We start from the raw sequence: 16,052 nt of genomic DNA on the forward strand, positions 1-16,052 counted from the left end.
CCTGTGCCCTAAGGGGTCACCTTAACTTGGCTATGATTTGACAGCCCTTCACACACACACACACACACACACACACACACACACACACACATGATGAAGCACACCTGCTCTTCATGGCAGAGTTTGTGGCACCTGTGTGACCTTGGTAGCATAGTGTTGGTCCAGAAGGCCACCCTCAGGTAGCTCTAGCACTGCAGAGTCCAGGGCTTGGAGGCACCACCCTGAGGTTCTGGGGGATGACGCCATGATTCCAGTGCCGACATCATAGTCGAACATGCTGTCATCCTTGTTGGCTGAGCATTTGCTGGTGGCTTCCTCAGATCCCGGACTGAACATTTAGCATGAATAATAACGGGAATCCTGACATGTCTGTTTCTGGGAAGACGGTCGATTCCTCGGGGAGTTCCCATGAGACCTCTGGGGTCAGCGGCAGCTTGACACGGAGCCTTCATCGCTCCGTGTCCCGGTGAGCTTTGGTTGCAGAGGGCCGTTTGCTCATTCTTCAGGGGCATTTCTTTTATAGCAATTTTATGGTGGGAAATTGCTAGAAATTGGGAGCTGGAGCCTGGGGAGGACAGGGTTGGGGGAGGGGAGGGATCTCAGTGAGGTATAGTGGCATAGAATCCCCCCCCCCCAAGCAGCCATTTTCTCCAATGGAACTGATCTCTATTATTTGGGGATCAGTTATAATAGTGGGAGGCTGGAAACCCAGGATCCTAGTTTGCATTTACAGAGAAGGACTAAGGCCAGTGGCGTAGCTACCAGGGGCCAGGATGGGAACAGGCGCCCTGGGCAGACACCATTGGGGTCACGTGGGGGGCGGATATCACCCCTACACCCCTCTTCCTTTCCCCCTCGCCCCGCCCTGCCAGGCTTGGCAGAGGCCGCTGCACACGCTCCTGCCCAGCACTGCCCCACCTGGCCCCACTGCTGGCTAAGGTAAGTAAGCGGGGGGTATGCGGGGGACGGGATGCCAGGGGGATGGTTAGGGTTAGAGATCCCCCAATGAAGGTTGCCTGGTGAACTTATGACCAAGGCAGGATTTTGGAGGAAGCCCAGAAACCTCTTCTTAACTCTTGGCCTGTGATATTTCTTATCACAGTTTCCGGTAACGAGTTGAAAATTAGCATTCCAATACATACTCAAGACTAAGAATCAAGAATCTGGAATCAAGACAGTGACAAATCAGCTCCACACAAACACAGGACAACTATAGACAATATCAATCAAAGGAAACAAAGACCAGGATACTTCTATTCAGATCCATTCACCTATTGACCTTGCTATCTTCATTGTTATTCCCAGGCTACAGACTTCTTTGTGACTCACATGCCAGGCTACTCTATTCAGATGGCCTCACCTTTTGACCTCACAGTATATATACTCCACTTGCTTTCCATTCCTACTATCAGATCCTCTGAAGATGCCAGCCAAAGATGCAGGCGAAACGTCAGGAGAGAATGCTGCTAGAACACGGCCATACAGCCCGGAAACCACACAGCACCCCATACTCAAGACTGTTATTGACTTTGGTTTCCCTTCCAATTTTCAGTGGAGGCAGAGAGTTTGAGGAAAAGGTTACCATGAAGACTCCCCCCGTATTGCAACTTAAAGTGAGTACCTGGTCTGAGTAGAATTTCTAGAGCACTTTTAAGTTGCACGTAAAAGGCTAACTGTCTTGGGTAATTCCTGCAGATTTTTTGGACATGGGCTTGCCAGAGAGGTTAGAAACAATAAAAGGGGCCTTTTTTGGGTTATGTCCTTAACAAAAGGAAGAAAAAGGATATGATAGGGCAGGGGTGGGCAATTATTTTTTCCATGGGGCCACATAAGAAACAGAAAATATTGTGGAGGGCCGGGCCAAAAGGCTGAACTCAATTCTGCATAATAGGGGCTGAGAAGTGACAGACAGGTGCACTGATCAACTTGGAATCAGTGGCAACAGTCCTGCATACAACACTATTTGGCACAAAGAATCACAGGCTTAACCTACCTGCATAGTTGTCCACTGTGACAATCAAGCAAGTGGGGAGACTTAAGTCCCTTGACCTACTTTTTTCATCGACTGGTGTTTTTGAAAGCCCCGCAGAAGCCGGTTGCCTTGGTTGCCGGCTTCTGCGGGTCTTTCAAAGGCGCCTCGCTCCCCAGCAAGGCGGTGGGGGGGAGGCACTTTTGAAAGCCCCGCAGAAGCCGGCAGCCAAGGCAACCGTTTCTGCGGGGCTTTCAAAAACGCCTCTCTCCCCAGCAAGGCAGGCGGGCGAGGCGCTTTTGAAAGCCCCGCAGAAGCAGGCAGCCAAGGCAACTGGCTTCTGCGGGGCTTTCAAAGACGCCTCGCTCCCCAGCAAGGCGGGGGGGAGGGCCAGTCAGGGTCATCTGGCGGGCCGCATGTGGCCCGCGGGCCGTATAATGCCCAGGTCTGTGATAGGGTCACTGCATGGAGAAGGTGGCAAAATACTAACAGGGGATGGAGAAAAGACAGCTGGAAGAATCCACAAGGGCCATCAAGTCCAACCCTCCGCCATGCAGGAATACACAGTCAAAGCACCCCTGACAGATGGCCATCCCACCTGTACTTCAAAACCTCCAAGGAAGGAGACTCCACTGTTCTCTGAAGCAGTCCTTTCTGTCAGGAGGTTCTTCCTAATGTATTAGGTAGAATCTCTTTTCTTGTAGTTTGAATCCAGTATTCCATGACCTAGTCTCTGGAGCAGCAGAAAACAAGCTTGCTCCCTCTTCAACATGACATCCCTTCAAATATCTAAACATGGCTATCATTATTATTATTATTTATTATTATTATTATTATTATTATTATTATTATTATTATTATTATTATTATTATTATTATTATTTATTGGGTTTATAGACCGCCCTCCCCCGAAGGGCTCAGGGTCGTGAACAACATATAACAGAGCACAATAATAAATTAAAATCCAATAAATATAAGTTAATATGGCTCTAATAATAAACCCTATCTTATTAAAAATACAACATTATTAAACTTAGCATTAAACTAACATTAAAACAAGATGGCGCCAGCTTCAGTTCACCCAGAGCCCCAGAGGGGGGATGAGGCGGTGGATCCACTTGATGTTATAATAAAGGAGAGGGAGGAGAGGAGGAGAGGGAGGGGGCCCCTATCAATGGCTAGGCTCCCCAAAGGCCCGGTGGAACAGCTCTGTCTTACAGGCCCTGCGGAACTCAACCAGATCCCGCAGAGCCCGAACAGCTGGTGGGAGAGCGTTCCACCAGGCGGGGTCCAGAGCTGTAAAGGCTCTGGCCCGAGTGGAAGCCAGCCGTATCACTGAGGGGCCAGGAATCACCAGTAGGTTGGCCTCTGCCAAATGCAGAGACCGATTCGGGACATCATGTCACCCCCTTAACCTCATCTTCTCCAGACTAAAGATGCCCAGCTACCCAAGTCTCTCCTCGTAGGGCATGGATTCCAAACCTTTGACCATTTTGGTTGCCCTCCTCTGGACCCTTTCCAACTTGACAATATCCTTCTTGAATGTTTGTTGCCCAGAACTGGACACAGTATTGCAGATGAGGTCTGACAAATGCAGAATAGAGAGGTTCTATTATGTCCCTCAATCTAGACACTGTACTCCTACTGATGCAACCCAGAATTGCATTTGCTGCCTTGGCCGCAGCATCACACTGCTGACTCATATTCAGTTTGTGGTCTACTGAGACTCCCAGATTCCTTTCATACGTGCTGCTGGTCGTTTCCGCATGGCAAAACTATACCTGTGCACCATTGTCTTTTTTAACCTGGGTCTATTTTACCCCGGGGTGTCCGTCTGCATGGCTGCTCATTTTTTGAAGGAATTCATTGAAAACTGGGAGCAAATACTCCAATTTCTTTTTGCATGAACCCAGGTCTTCTGTATGTATGTATGTATGTATGTATGTATGTATGTATGTATGTATGTATGTATGTATGTATGTATTTATTTATTTATTTATTTATTTATTTGATATGCTGCCCTATCCCCAAAGGGCTCTGGGTGGTGTACAACATAAAACATCATACATAAAATCATCATAAAATCATCACTAGAGTAAATAATTATAATTAATATCCAAGCTCCATCACTATAAAATTAATCCCATTTAAAACAGCGGTTATTTCCCAACATAGGCATCCCACGAAAAACCCTTACTTAAATTTAACCCTCCCAGAAAAGGAGGAGGAGGGGGGAGACGGTGGGTCCCAATGATGGGGGGGGGGGCAGGGGGCACACTCAGTGGCTGGTCTCTCCGAAGGTCCGGTGGAAGCATATCTGAGCATGCCCAGTGTCCCGCGTTCTGATTGGCTGTTTTTTTAGTGGCTGCTGCAAGCGTCTCTGCCTGGTGTCCTGAGTTCTGATTGGCTGTTGTTTTTGAGTGGCAGCTTGAGTGAACGTCAAGCCGGGAGATCAGCCGGCTGGGCAGGAAAAATAAACCACTCCTGCTTCTGATTGGTTTTCGCATGGTAGCAGGTACAAGCAGGGTCACAGCGGGATTTTTTAAAAGAACCTCTAAACTGGCGATTTTTGAACATCCTGGGCTAAGGTAAATGTTGTGGGGCAACACCAGGGAAGGCCCTCTTTAGCACAGGGAACCACGCAGAATTCTTGGCTGCACAGGGATATTATCTTGTTCAACCCAGGATATTTTGACCGTGTGGAAATGGCCGTTGTTAAACCAGGTGTCACCCACCTTATAACTCTGCATTTAATTTCAATTGTTTTGCCTAAGTGTTGCATCTTACATTTATGTCTGTTGAAATTCATTTTGTTTTGTCCCAGCTCTCTAATCTGTCCGGGTCATTTTGAATCCTGCCCCTGTCCTCCAGGGTATTAGCTACCCCTCCTAATTTGGTGTCATCTGCAGATTTGATTAGCATGCCCTCTATTCCATCATCCAAGTCACTGATAAAAATATTGACTAGCACTGGGCCCAGGACAGAACCCTGTGGCACCCCACTAGTCACTTCTCTCCAGGATGAAGATGAGCCATTGATGAGCACCCTTTGAGTTCTGTCAGTCAACCAATTACAAATCCATCTGGTAGTAGCATTGTCTAGTTCACATTTCACTAGCTTCCTTGTGACATTTGGGTGCTGTGTGGTTTCCGGGTTGTCTGGCCGTGTTCTAGCAGCATTTTCTCCTGATGTTTCGCCTGCATCTGTGGCTGGCATCTTCAGAGGATCTGATGTTGGGAAAGCAAGTGGAGTATATATATCTGTTGGAGTGTCCAGGGTGGGTGAAGAAACATTGTCTGTGAGTAACAAAGAAGACAACCAGGTCAATAGTTGAGGGCATCTGAATAGAAGTATGAGTAACAAGAAGAAGAAGAAGAAGAGTTTGGATTTATATCCCCCCTTTCTCTCCTGCAGGAGACTCAAAGGGGCTTACAATCTCCTTGCCCTTCCCCCCTCACAACAAGCACCCTGTGAGGTAGGTGGGGCTGAGAGAGCTCCGAGAAGCTGTGACTCACCCAAGGTCATCCAGCTGGCGTGTGTGGGAGTGTACAGGCTAATCTGAATTCCCCAGATAAGCCTCCACAGCTCAGGTGGCAGAGCTGGGAATCAAACCTGGTTCCTCCAGATTAGATACACGAGCTCTTAACCTCCTACGCCACTGACAGTGCTATAGACAATGAAGTCTATAGCATGGGAGTAACAATGGAGATAGCAAGGTCACTGGTGGGAGCATCTGAATAGAAGTATCCTGGCCTTTGTTTCTATAGTCATCCTGTGTTTGTGTGGAGCTGGTTAGACACTGTCTTGACTCTAGTATTTTTCAACACTGGCAGCCAAGTTCTGTTCATTTTCATAGTTTCTTCCTTTCTGTTAAAATTGTCCATGTGCTTATGGATTTCAATGGCTTCTCTGTGTAGTCTGACGTAGTGGCTTTCAGAGTTCCTTGTGACATCTTATGGGACATCTTGTCAAAGGCCTTACTGAAATCAGCTCATGCTATATTCACAACATTCCCTTCATCTTCTAAGTTTGTCACTCTCTCAAAAAAGAGATAAGATTGGACTGGCATGACTTGTTTTTGAGAAACCCATGATCATGGATGGCATTTCCTTCTAAATGCTTACAGACTGTAATAATCTGCTCTAGAATCTTTCCTGGTATTCATATCAGGCTGACTTGGCGGTAATCGTTTGGGTCCTCTTCTTTTTCTTTTTTTTGAAGATAAGGACAAATTAGATTAACTCTCCTCCAGTCTGTTGGGGTTTCTCCTGCCCTCCAGGCATTCTCGAAGATTATAGCAAGTGGTTCTGAGATTACTTCTGCCCGTTCTTTTAATATCCTGGGATGTAGCTAATCAGGCCATGGAGATGTACTGCCTCTTTATTTTCTCTGCGCTGAATTTCCCCAACTGTATCTTATGTTCCATTTCCCTGTGGTTGAGCACTTTTCCCCTTTTGTTTGGAGACTGAGGAAAAGAAGGTGTTGAGTAGTTCTGCCTTTCTCCATCTTGTTAGCATTTTGCCATCTTATTCATGCAGCGACCCTCTCGTATCCTTTTTCTTTCTTTTGCTATGGATGTAATAAAAAAACCTTTTAAAATTGTTTTTAACTTCTTTGGCAAGCCTGAGCTCATTCTTCACTTCTTTGACTTTCTCCCTGCATGACTGGCTATTTGGTGGAATTCCTGACTTTCTCCCTGCATGACTGGCTATTTGGTGGAATTCCTCTTTGGTAATTTCTTCCCTTTTCCATTTCTTTTACATGTCCCTTTTAAATCTCAGCTCAGTTGAGAGTTCCTTAGACATCCATCCTGGTTTCCTTAGACACCTCCAATTTTTCCTCCTCGTTGGAACTGTTTGAAAGTTCACTTTTAAGAAACTCCCATCCACCATGGGATTTTTTAGTATTCATAACCTCGGGATCACCCCAGTAGTTTCCTAAGAGCAGGTGGACTCTAATCGGGAGAACCAGGTTCGATTCCCCGCTCCTCCTCCTAAGTGGTGGACTCTCATCTGGTCAACTAGATTTTCCCTGCTCCTGCACATGAAGTCTGCTGGGTGACTTTGGACCAGCCACAGTTCCAGTGGCGAGATTCAAATAATTTAACAACTGGTTCCGGTGGTGGAAATTCAAATAATTTAACAACTGATTGTTTACAAGAACCATTTTAACAACCGGTTCTGCCGAAGTGGTGCGAACCGGCTGGATCCCACCACTGCCCAGTTCTCTCAGAACTCTCTCAGCTCCGCCTACCTCACAAGGTGCCTGATGTGGGGAGAAGAAAGGAAAGGAATTTGTAAGCCACTTTGTGTCTCCTTACAGGAGAGAAAGGTGTGTGTGTGTGTCAATCTAAACTGTCCTTTTTAGATTCATGTGGGTAACTATGGGCCTTTCCCCACCTTAAGTCCCACGCTACTTAAGGAGAGTAGCGTGGGGTCCCCCGGCCCTCCCCACGAGAGGGGCGGCAACAGCACAGCCGCCCCGACGCTGCCGCTGTCGTGCTTCCTCAGCTCACGGCATCCCTGGTGCTCTTGCAAAGGGCGCCTTTTGATGACCCCATGCAGAGGGCGGGGTCGTGGGGACGCCCGGGCGCGCACCAGGTATGCCGCGTGCTGAGAGCTGCGCGCGGCATAGGGGGGATCCGGTGAGTGGGGAAATGCCCCATGTTAGTCTATAATAGCAGAATAAAATTCATTTCTAGTAGCACCTAAAGATTAACAGGCTTTTTCAAGATTGGAAGCTTTTAAAGGCCAAAAAACTCACTTTGCCCAATACAACAATTTTGCTATGTGACGAGGTCAGCTCTGACTCGCAAGGAAGCCCACAACCTGAAAAGCTGCTGCCACAACGCCCAGATTTTGATATTCCTTTTGAGTTCTCGTTGCCCCGGATTAACACGGTGTTGCCTTCAGCCCAAGTTACCTCGTCTTCTGAAGAAGGCAGGAGCCACGCGCTCGTCTCACAGACACCTGGTAAAGATCACGGAATCGTCTAAGAAGATCGAAGAACAGATGAACTATGAACACTTACAGAAACTGGAGTGTATGTTCCGCGAAGCAGATGTTGACGGCGGTGGAGGTGAGCAAGCGGGCCTTCCTCGCGCATCTCTCTGGGCTGGTTCTTTTTCATCTCCATACAGTAGTCTTTTAATTGATAAATTGGCATCCAATCCAATCCAAGGCCTTTATTGTGGAATTTTAATTGTGGAAGATCACTGCTGCTAGTGTTTTAATGTTTAATTTATTTATTGTTTTAATTGAAACTATTAGCTGTATTCAAATGTTGATTGTTTTGTATTATTATTGTTTTGTATTATTATTATTATTATTAAATTTAATAGATTTAATAGGTCTATTAAATTTAATAATAATAATAATAATAATAATAATAATAATAATAATAATAATAATAATAATAATAATAATAATAATAAGTGGTGATTGCCATACTAGGTGCAGTGCCCAAAGACCTTGGACCTTGGACGGCACTTAAAAACAATCGGCGCTGACAAAATCACCCTATGTCAGCTGCAAAAGGCCACCCTATTCGGCTCTGCACACATTATTCGTCGATACATCACACAGTCCTAGATGCTTGGGAAGTGTCCGACGTGTGATGTAATACAAAATCCAGCATATTGATCTTGTTTGCTGTGTATAACTGTTTTTGTATCAATATAATAATAATAATAATAATAATAATAATAATAATAATAATAATAATAATAATAATAATAATAATAATAATAATAATAATAATAGCCATCTAGGCTATAAAGTAATAATTATACAACATTTTTAAATATACAGAGATTTAAAATAAACAAAAGACATCATACAGCACAACATTGCATGATAAACCGGCATCACTAATTGTCTGAAGACCCCTAACTGGTTGGACAGGCCTCTCATTTAAGTGAGATGTTTCACATAACCAATTTTTTATTTATTGTATTTTTTATAATTTGATACTCCATCCTTTCCTGACCATAACCAGGCTCAGAGCAGCTTACAAACATAGCTTAAAATAGAGAAATTGGTCATACAATCAATTTAAAACAGTAACAATTTTCAAACCATTAAAACATTGAAAATACAAGATGTATCATCCAAGATGGTGAATAATTGGGTATTCGCAGCAGACTCTACCCTAGCAATCTAATTATCTAACCATGATGTGTTTTGGAGAAATATTCCATAAGTATTATTTATGCATAGCAGCCCTAATAGCCGAAATCTGATCTCGTCAGATCATAGAGGTTAAGCAGGGTTGGCCCAAAGTGGCATGTAGCTGGGGAACCACCAATGAAAACCAGGGTTGCGATGCAGAGGTCGGCACTGGCAAACCATATCTGTTTGACTTTGCCCTGACCTGTATGGCCCAGGTTAGTCCATTCTTGTTGGATCTCAGATGTTAAGCAGATGTTACCAGTGGTGGGATCCAAACATTTTAGTAACAGGTTCCCATGGTGGTGGGATTCAAACTGTGGAGTAGAGCCAATGGGGCTGGGCGGCACTAGGAGACACACGCGACAGGGGCATGGCGGGTTAGCTCGTGGCAAAGGAGGGCGCCCAGCCTAAGGCTGTGCAGGTCCTTGGGTTGTCGAGAATGCACGAGCGCCCAGGCTGCCACGCACGCCGGTGCTCCTCCTGCTAGACTGCTTCAAGTTCTGCACTTTACTGCTGAGAGGAGGGGCGTAACTAAGGCAAAAATCATGTGGCCGAATCACCCATTAGTCACCCCCTCTCGGCACACACAAATAATTAGTAACCTACTCTCGGGAACCTGTGAGAACCTGCTGGATCCCACCTCTGGATGTTACCCTGGGTCAGCCTGGTTAGTACTTGCCTGGGAGACCACCAAGGAAGTCCAGGGTTGCTATGTTCAGAGGTGGTTTGACCCTGGACCTTTCAGGTAGTCTCCCATCTAAGTACCAACCTGGGCTCACCCTGCTTAGCTCCCGAGATGTGATGAGATCTCATTAGCCTGGGCCATCCAGGTCAGGGCAGTCAAGAAGTGGTGGTCCAGGGGAAAATGACACCACCATGGGGCCTGCAAAGCAGAGGTGGGATCCATCAGGTTCTCACAGGTTCCCGAGAGTAGGTTACTAATTATTTGTGTGTGCCGAGAGGGGGTTACTAATGGGTGATTTTGCCACGTGATTTTTGCCTTAGTTACGCCCCTCCTCTCAGCAGTAACGTGCAGAACTTGAAGCAGTCTAGCAGGAGGAGCACCGGTGTGCATGGCAGCCTGCGCCTGCGTGCATTCGTTTCCCGCCCAAGGACCGGTGCAGCAGCTGTGTCCTTGCCACAGCCCCGCCCAGGAATGCCCCACCCCTGGAATGCCCAGCCACACCCCCATCATGCCCCGCCCAGCCCCGTTGGCGCTACGCCACAGTTTGAATCCAACCACCATGGGAACCTGTTACTAAAATTTGTGGATCCCACCACTGCTGCAAAGAATTATGAAAGGATTGTGAATCTGGGTGAAGAGGGGACCCAGGGTGAAGCTGTCAGGATGGTGGAGTGGAGAAGACTGTGGCCAACCTGAGTGATCAAAAGGGTCGTATCTCAGTCTGGCCAGCCAAGTGAAGAGCATAAGGATTGCAATGATGATGATAAGAATGAGTGAAGCTTGATGTTTGGTAAGGTGTACTGTGCCGCGTCCATCTGAGCTTGTTGCGTTCTAAGTGTTAACAAGTACACGCCACCACTGGAAAAAGTCTGCTGGTGTAGTGGTATCTGCTGGGTAGTGCAGAGTGAGAAACAACGGCCTCATCGTAGGAGCAGCAGTGGCGTAGGAGGTTAAGAGCTCGTGTATCTAATCTGGAGGAACCGGGTTTGATTCCCGGCTCTGCCGCCTGAGCTGTGGAGGCTTATCTGGGGAATTCAGATTAGCCTGTCCACTCCCACGCACGCCAGCTGGGTGACCTTGGGCTAGTCACAGCTTCTCGGAGCTCTCTCAGCCCCACCCACCTCACAGGGTGTTTGTTGTGAGAGGGGAAGGGCAAGGAGATTGTCAGCCCCTTTGAGTCTCCTGCACGAGGGAAAGGGGGGATATAAATCCAAAACTCACTCTCTCTCTCAGATGGGGAAAGCTTGCATCAAGAGGTCTGTCAAGCAGTGTCCTGACTGACTGCGGCTCTCTGCAATCTCTGGAAGCAGACTCCGCAACCAGAGAGCCTTTCTGCAAAAACTGCTGGGGTCATAGCGGGGACTTTCACTGGGGTTACTGTCAGAAAAATGACTCTGTGCATTTGCCGTTCTTGGGCACCGTGTCACCTTTCCATTGTATCTGGCAGTTCATGCGTGCACTGCTTACCCCGTGGCTGAGAAGCCATCCATTCTCCTTCACAGCGAGATTTTCAGTTTACACCATTCTTTTTATCCCTGCGGTTTTTAGTTTCCCTGTTTGAGCTGAGCTGAGGTGATCCTGCCTCGTTGTTGTTGCAATGCAAACTCCATTCTGTAAGGTTGTCTGGCACCTTTTTTTATGGGGGGAGGGGGTTGCATCTAAAACACTATGGGTAAAACGGTTCAAAATATCTTTCTGAGAAAGATTTTGGCCCTGCCACCCTCCACCCCTGCCCCGCTGCTCTGAATGGAAGTAGGGCTACCCTCCATCAGAACAAGAATCCATCTAAGAATACTTTTGTATTATAAAACCTTGGCAACGCTAAAGTCCAACCAATTAGTAAATATGAGCTATAGACACATGACGAGAACAAACAGGGGGGGAGGATCAAATTTCTCCCATATTAGCTCTTTACGAAATTTCTGATCTGAAAACTATTCATAGATGGGATGCTAGCAAAATTCGTGACTGGCTCTATAGTAGAGATGCTCTACAAGAGACAAAACAACTTTGCTTCCATTCAGAAATACTTCCCCATATGGTCCCTCCTAGCTTCAAAAAAAAAGAACAAATGTTATGCACAATATCCTCACAAATCTCAAGGAAGCAAACCTAAGGAAATCATTCACTTCCCTGAGATATCAGACGTTTAAATCAGAACAATTACTGGGGAGATATGCTAAAACACCAAAAGAGCTACATGTATGCAGATGTAGTTTAAATCAGAGTGACGACATAATACACTACACACTTCATTGCCCTTTTTACTCTGCTATCCGCAACAAATATATCAATGATATCCTGTCAGGCCTGACAGGTAGTGAGGAAGAGAAAGGAAAAACCCGAAAGAATCCACCCCCCAGACAATCCCCCCAATACTTACCTTGGGGTGCCTGTCAAGGGTGCATTCAGGATATCCTCATAAGACTATCCTGATGATACCACCCAAATCTGGTGATGTTGGTTCAGGGGGTCCAAACCTGGTTCCAAACTCTTCTTCTACTTCTACTGGAGCAGCAGTGGCGCAAGAGGTTAAGAGCTCGTGTATCTAATCTGGAGGAACTGGGTTTGATTCCCAGCTCTGCCACTTGAGCTGTGGAGGCTTATCTGGGGAATTCAGATTAGCCTGTGCACTCCCACGCACGCCAGCTGGGTGACCTTGGGCTAGTCACAGTTCCTCAGAGCTCTCTCAGCCCCACCTACCTCACAGGGTGTTTGTTGTGAGGGGGGAAGGGCAAGGAGATTGTCAGCCCCTTTGAGTCTCCTGCAGGAGAGAAAGGGGGGATAAAAATCCAAACTCTTCTACTCTTCTTCTTCTTTAAAATCCTGGGGGTGGGGGGCATGTCTAGTTTTCTGTTTTCTGTCTTTAAGCATTGTTTCAAGGGGTTTTTCCACTCCCCTGAAACAATGCTAAAAGACAGCAAACAGCAAACTAGACGGCTCCCCCTTCCCCCCGCAAGCACCAGAAAGCAGAAGTCCCACTTACAGGCGTGTCGGAGGTGGAATCTGTAGTTTGAAGAATGCTTGAAGACAGAAAATGGCAAACTAAAGATTCCACCTCCCCCTTCCCACAACAAGCGCCTGCGAGCAGAAATCCTTTAAAGAGACTCCTGCATGCAGGCGTTTGCCAGTGGAAGGGGGGGAAGCGGCTGCATGTGGATCGTTTAAATGATCCTTGAATGCCACTGAATATATACAAGCCGATCCAAATACTTTGTATCCGAAAACTTTGTATCCGAATACTTTGTATCCAAATACTTTGTATTTGGATTGGCTTGAATTTGGGCATACTGTATTCAGGCCTGAATATGCCCGAATAGGCCGCAATTCGGCCATTTTTGGCGATTCGGGATACCAAGCCTAACAGACACCTTGCGAAGTCGGTGGGGCTGAGAGTGTTGTGAGAGAACTGTGACTGGCCCAAGGTCACTCAGCAGGCTTCATGTGTAGGAGCGGGGAAACAAATCCAGTTCACCAGATAAGAGTCCGCTGATCATGTGGAGGAGTGGGGAATCGAACCTGGTTCTCCAGATTAGAGTCGGCCACTCTTAACCACTACGCCATGCCCCTCCCTTACAGCCAATGAAATCAATCAAATCCTTTATTACTGTCATATGCCTTTACTAGCTTTAAAAAGGGCTTGGACAGATTTATGGATGAGAAGTCGATCTATGGCTACCAATCTTGATCCTCCTTTATCTCAGATTGCAAATGCCTTAGCAGACCAGGTGCTCGGGAGCAGCAGCAGCAGAAGGCCATTGCTTTCACCTCCTGCGTGTGAGCTCCCAAAGGCACCTGGTGGGCCACTGCGAGTAGCAGAGTGCTGGACTAGATGGACTCTGGTCTGATCCAGCTGGCTCGTTCTTACGTTCTTATGTTCTTTACCACCACTTTCCTTTCAGGCTTGGATATGGACGAGTTTAGAGAAGCGATGAAGAAGATGGGCAATATTCCTGAGGAAGACATTGATGTCATTTTCATGAAGGTGGACACCAACTGTGATGGTTCGGTGGACTGGGTAACTCTGCCTGTCTTGTTCTAACGTCCCCTTCCCCCTTCTTAGCGTTTAGGAGCGTGTATTGCATAGCTCAAGTTAGCAAGAAATCCTTTGCATATATTTGACTGTATTGATTACCTCTGAGCTGCTAAGAAGTCCTGGAGAGGCCTCACTTAGGGTCTTGCCTAATTTTCTGGGGTAGAATTTTGTGGTGGCCGGGCGATTGTCAGAAGCAGCTTCCCTGGGAAGGTTGCTGACCGTCCTGAATATTAGTGCCGTCTGTCAGTTAAAGGATTTGAATTCCAGGTTTTTATTCCTGTTTTCATTTTACTGTTTTATATCTTGGCTCCTCCCACAAGGAGAAGGTGCTCTGTGCAGCTGTTTGATTTGCACTTAGTGTAATCAATGTGTGGCAGATATTTCACCTGTTCTGATCTTAACAGGGAGCAAAGGGAGGTTGCCTTCAGGGGCATATCTGCCAGAGGGCATGGGGGGGGGGGTCAGTTGACTCCAGGTGCCACCCATTCGATCATGTGGGGTGTGTGTGCAAAATTATCCCACACTTCTCCCATGGAGAGGCGCCCCTGCCCAGGCTGGGAGCCTGCTGCGGGCCTACTGGACCTCCTTTGGCCCAGCCCAGCCCAGCCCCACCAGGGCCAGCCCAGCCCGGCTGCCTAGGATTGCCCCGCCCTCCTCCACCAGTTGAGGTAAGTAAGGCATGGGGGAGGGGACAGGGGAGGCGGGGGCACTTGAGCAGGTGTTGCCACAGGTGTCATTTTCTCCCAATACACCTCTGGTTGCCTCAGCTGGTTCATGGGCCTGATAAGTCCCCTCAAGACTGGGATCTGGGATTTCAAACTCCACTGCGAGATTGACAACTCTATACTCTGTTTCACATAAAGGTGTTAGTAGACCGTATATTCCTCCGCCACAGATCAAAGCATGCCGGATCTTCTTTGTTGTAGAATATTCCACCTGGGTCCTAGTGCCCACCTAGCCCTGCTCCCCCTATCTGTTTAAAAGTCTGAAAGTAACAATACATTTTGGCAAAAATGCTCTTGTATCAGAGTACCATGTTCAATCATGCACAAAACAATGCTTGTGACAAAGTCAACGCGTAAATGTGAATGATAATGCTATACTCTAATGCGGAAGCAGACAATTTTCTCAACTGCTGCACCTCAACTGACCAAACTAACATTTGTATGTGAAATAGTGTCTAGTTGCTTGTTCTGCTCTTTGGGAACTCTCTTGGGGCGTTTCCCCACTTGCCACGACTCCCCGCATGCCCCTCGCTGCTCTCAGTGCATGTCATTTCTGGCGCACGCCTGGGCTTCCCCATGACCCCACGCTCTGCATTCAGAATCCAAAGGCGCCATTTGGAAGCGGCTTAGAACGACGCTGCTGAGTGGGGAGTGCTGGGGAGACTCACAAGCTATTTCAAGCCGCCAGGTAGCGGGGCAGAAGGCAAGTGGGAAAACGCCCTTGGAGAATCTGACACACAGCACTGGTTATAAAGGATATGATACTCTGTCAGTCATTGCTGGGGAAATGGTTTTAGCAGAATGTGTAGCTCTACTCGCAGAGGAGCCAAATACATGGGCTTCCTTCCTTTTCACAAGTCATCTCCTTTTTCGTGTGCTGGGAAAGTTGACGAACATTCAGAATCTGCAGCTGGGCCAGAATGTTGGGGCCAGCGACTAGGATTGTGTGACCCCAATACTATGGCGACCACATTGGTTTCGATCCACTCCCAAGCCCAATTCAAGGGGCTGGTTTTGTCCTTTAAAGCCCTGCGTCTTCTCCCATATGTTTCTGCATGGGACTTAAGATTGCAGCGAGAGGCACCCCGACTGTCCCACCAATTCAAGGGCCCAAGAGAGGGCAGCCCCACAATTATGGAAATCTCTTCCCATGGAGTTGCACCTGGCCTCCTCACTTTCACTCTTTGAGAAGATGGTTTTATTTAGGATTGATTTAATTTTTACTTATTGGCGATCGTAACTGAATTTTTTTTAAAAACTGGTCTTTTATGTGCTGTTTATAATCATTGTTTTATTCATCCTGTAAGCTGCCTTCAGTTCTGCAAGGTAGAAAGGTGGCGGATAATTGTTTTGAATGTAATTGACTCTCCCTGAGACAATGGCCGTTTCCCCACTCACCTTTTGTTGCGCGCTACTCGCTCCAAGTAACGCGGGTTCCAGCTGCACTCCCCACTACCGGAGCGGTGAC

At 47.1% G+C, this 16,052-nt stretch overlaps 1 protein-coding gene across 1 annotated transcript in view; it reads left to right on the plus strand.

Annotated features, from left to right (window-relative positions):
- Positions 1 to 341: 341 nt before the first annotated feature.
- Positions 342 to 16,052, plus strand: part of EFCAB8 (EF-hand calcium binding domain 8) — a 42,814-nt gene continuing 27,103 nt past the window's right edge. Inside the window, exons 1-4 of the mRNA XM_048497953.1 lie at positions 342 to 466; positions 1,553 to 1,613; positions 7,882 to 8,047; positions 13,726 to 13,841. Of these exons, the coding sequence (XP_048353910.1) occupies positions 342 to 466; positions 1,553 to 1,613; positions 7,882 to 8,047; positions 13,726 to 13,841 (468 nt within the window). The remainder of the gene's footprint in view (positions 467 to 1,552; positions 1,614 to 7,881; positions 8,048 to 13,725; positions 13,842 to 16,052) is intronic.

This window comes from Sphaerodactylus townsendi, linkage group LG05, assembly GCF_021028975.2.
Source record: "Sphaerodactylus townsendi isolate TG3544 linkage group LG05, MPM_Stown_v2.3, whole genome shotgun sequence".
Classification (NCBI taxonomy): domain Eukaryota; kingdom Metazoa; phylum Chordata; class Lepidosauria; order Squamata; family Sphaerodactylidae; genus Sphaerodactylus; species Sphaerodactylus townsendi.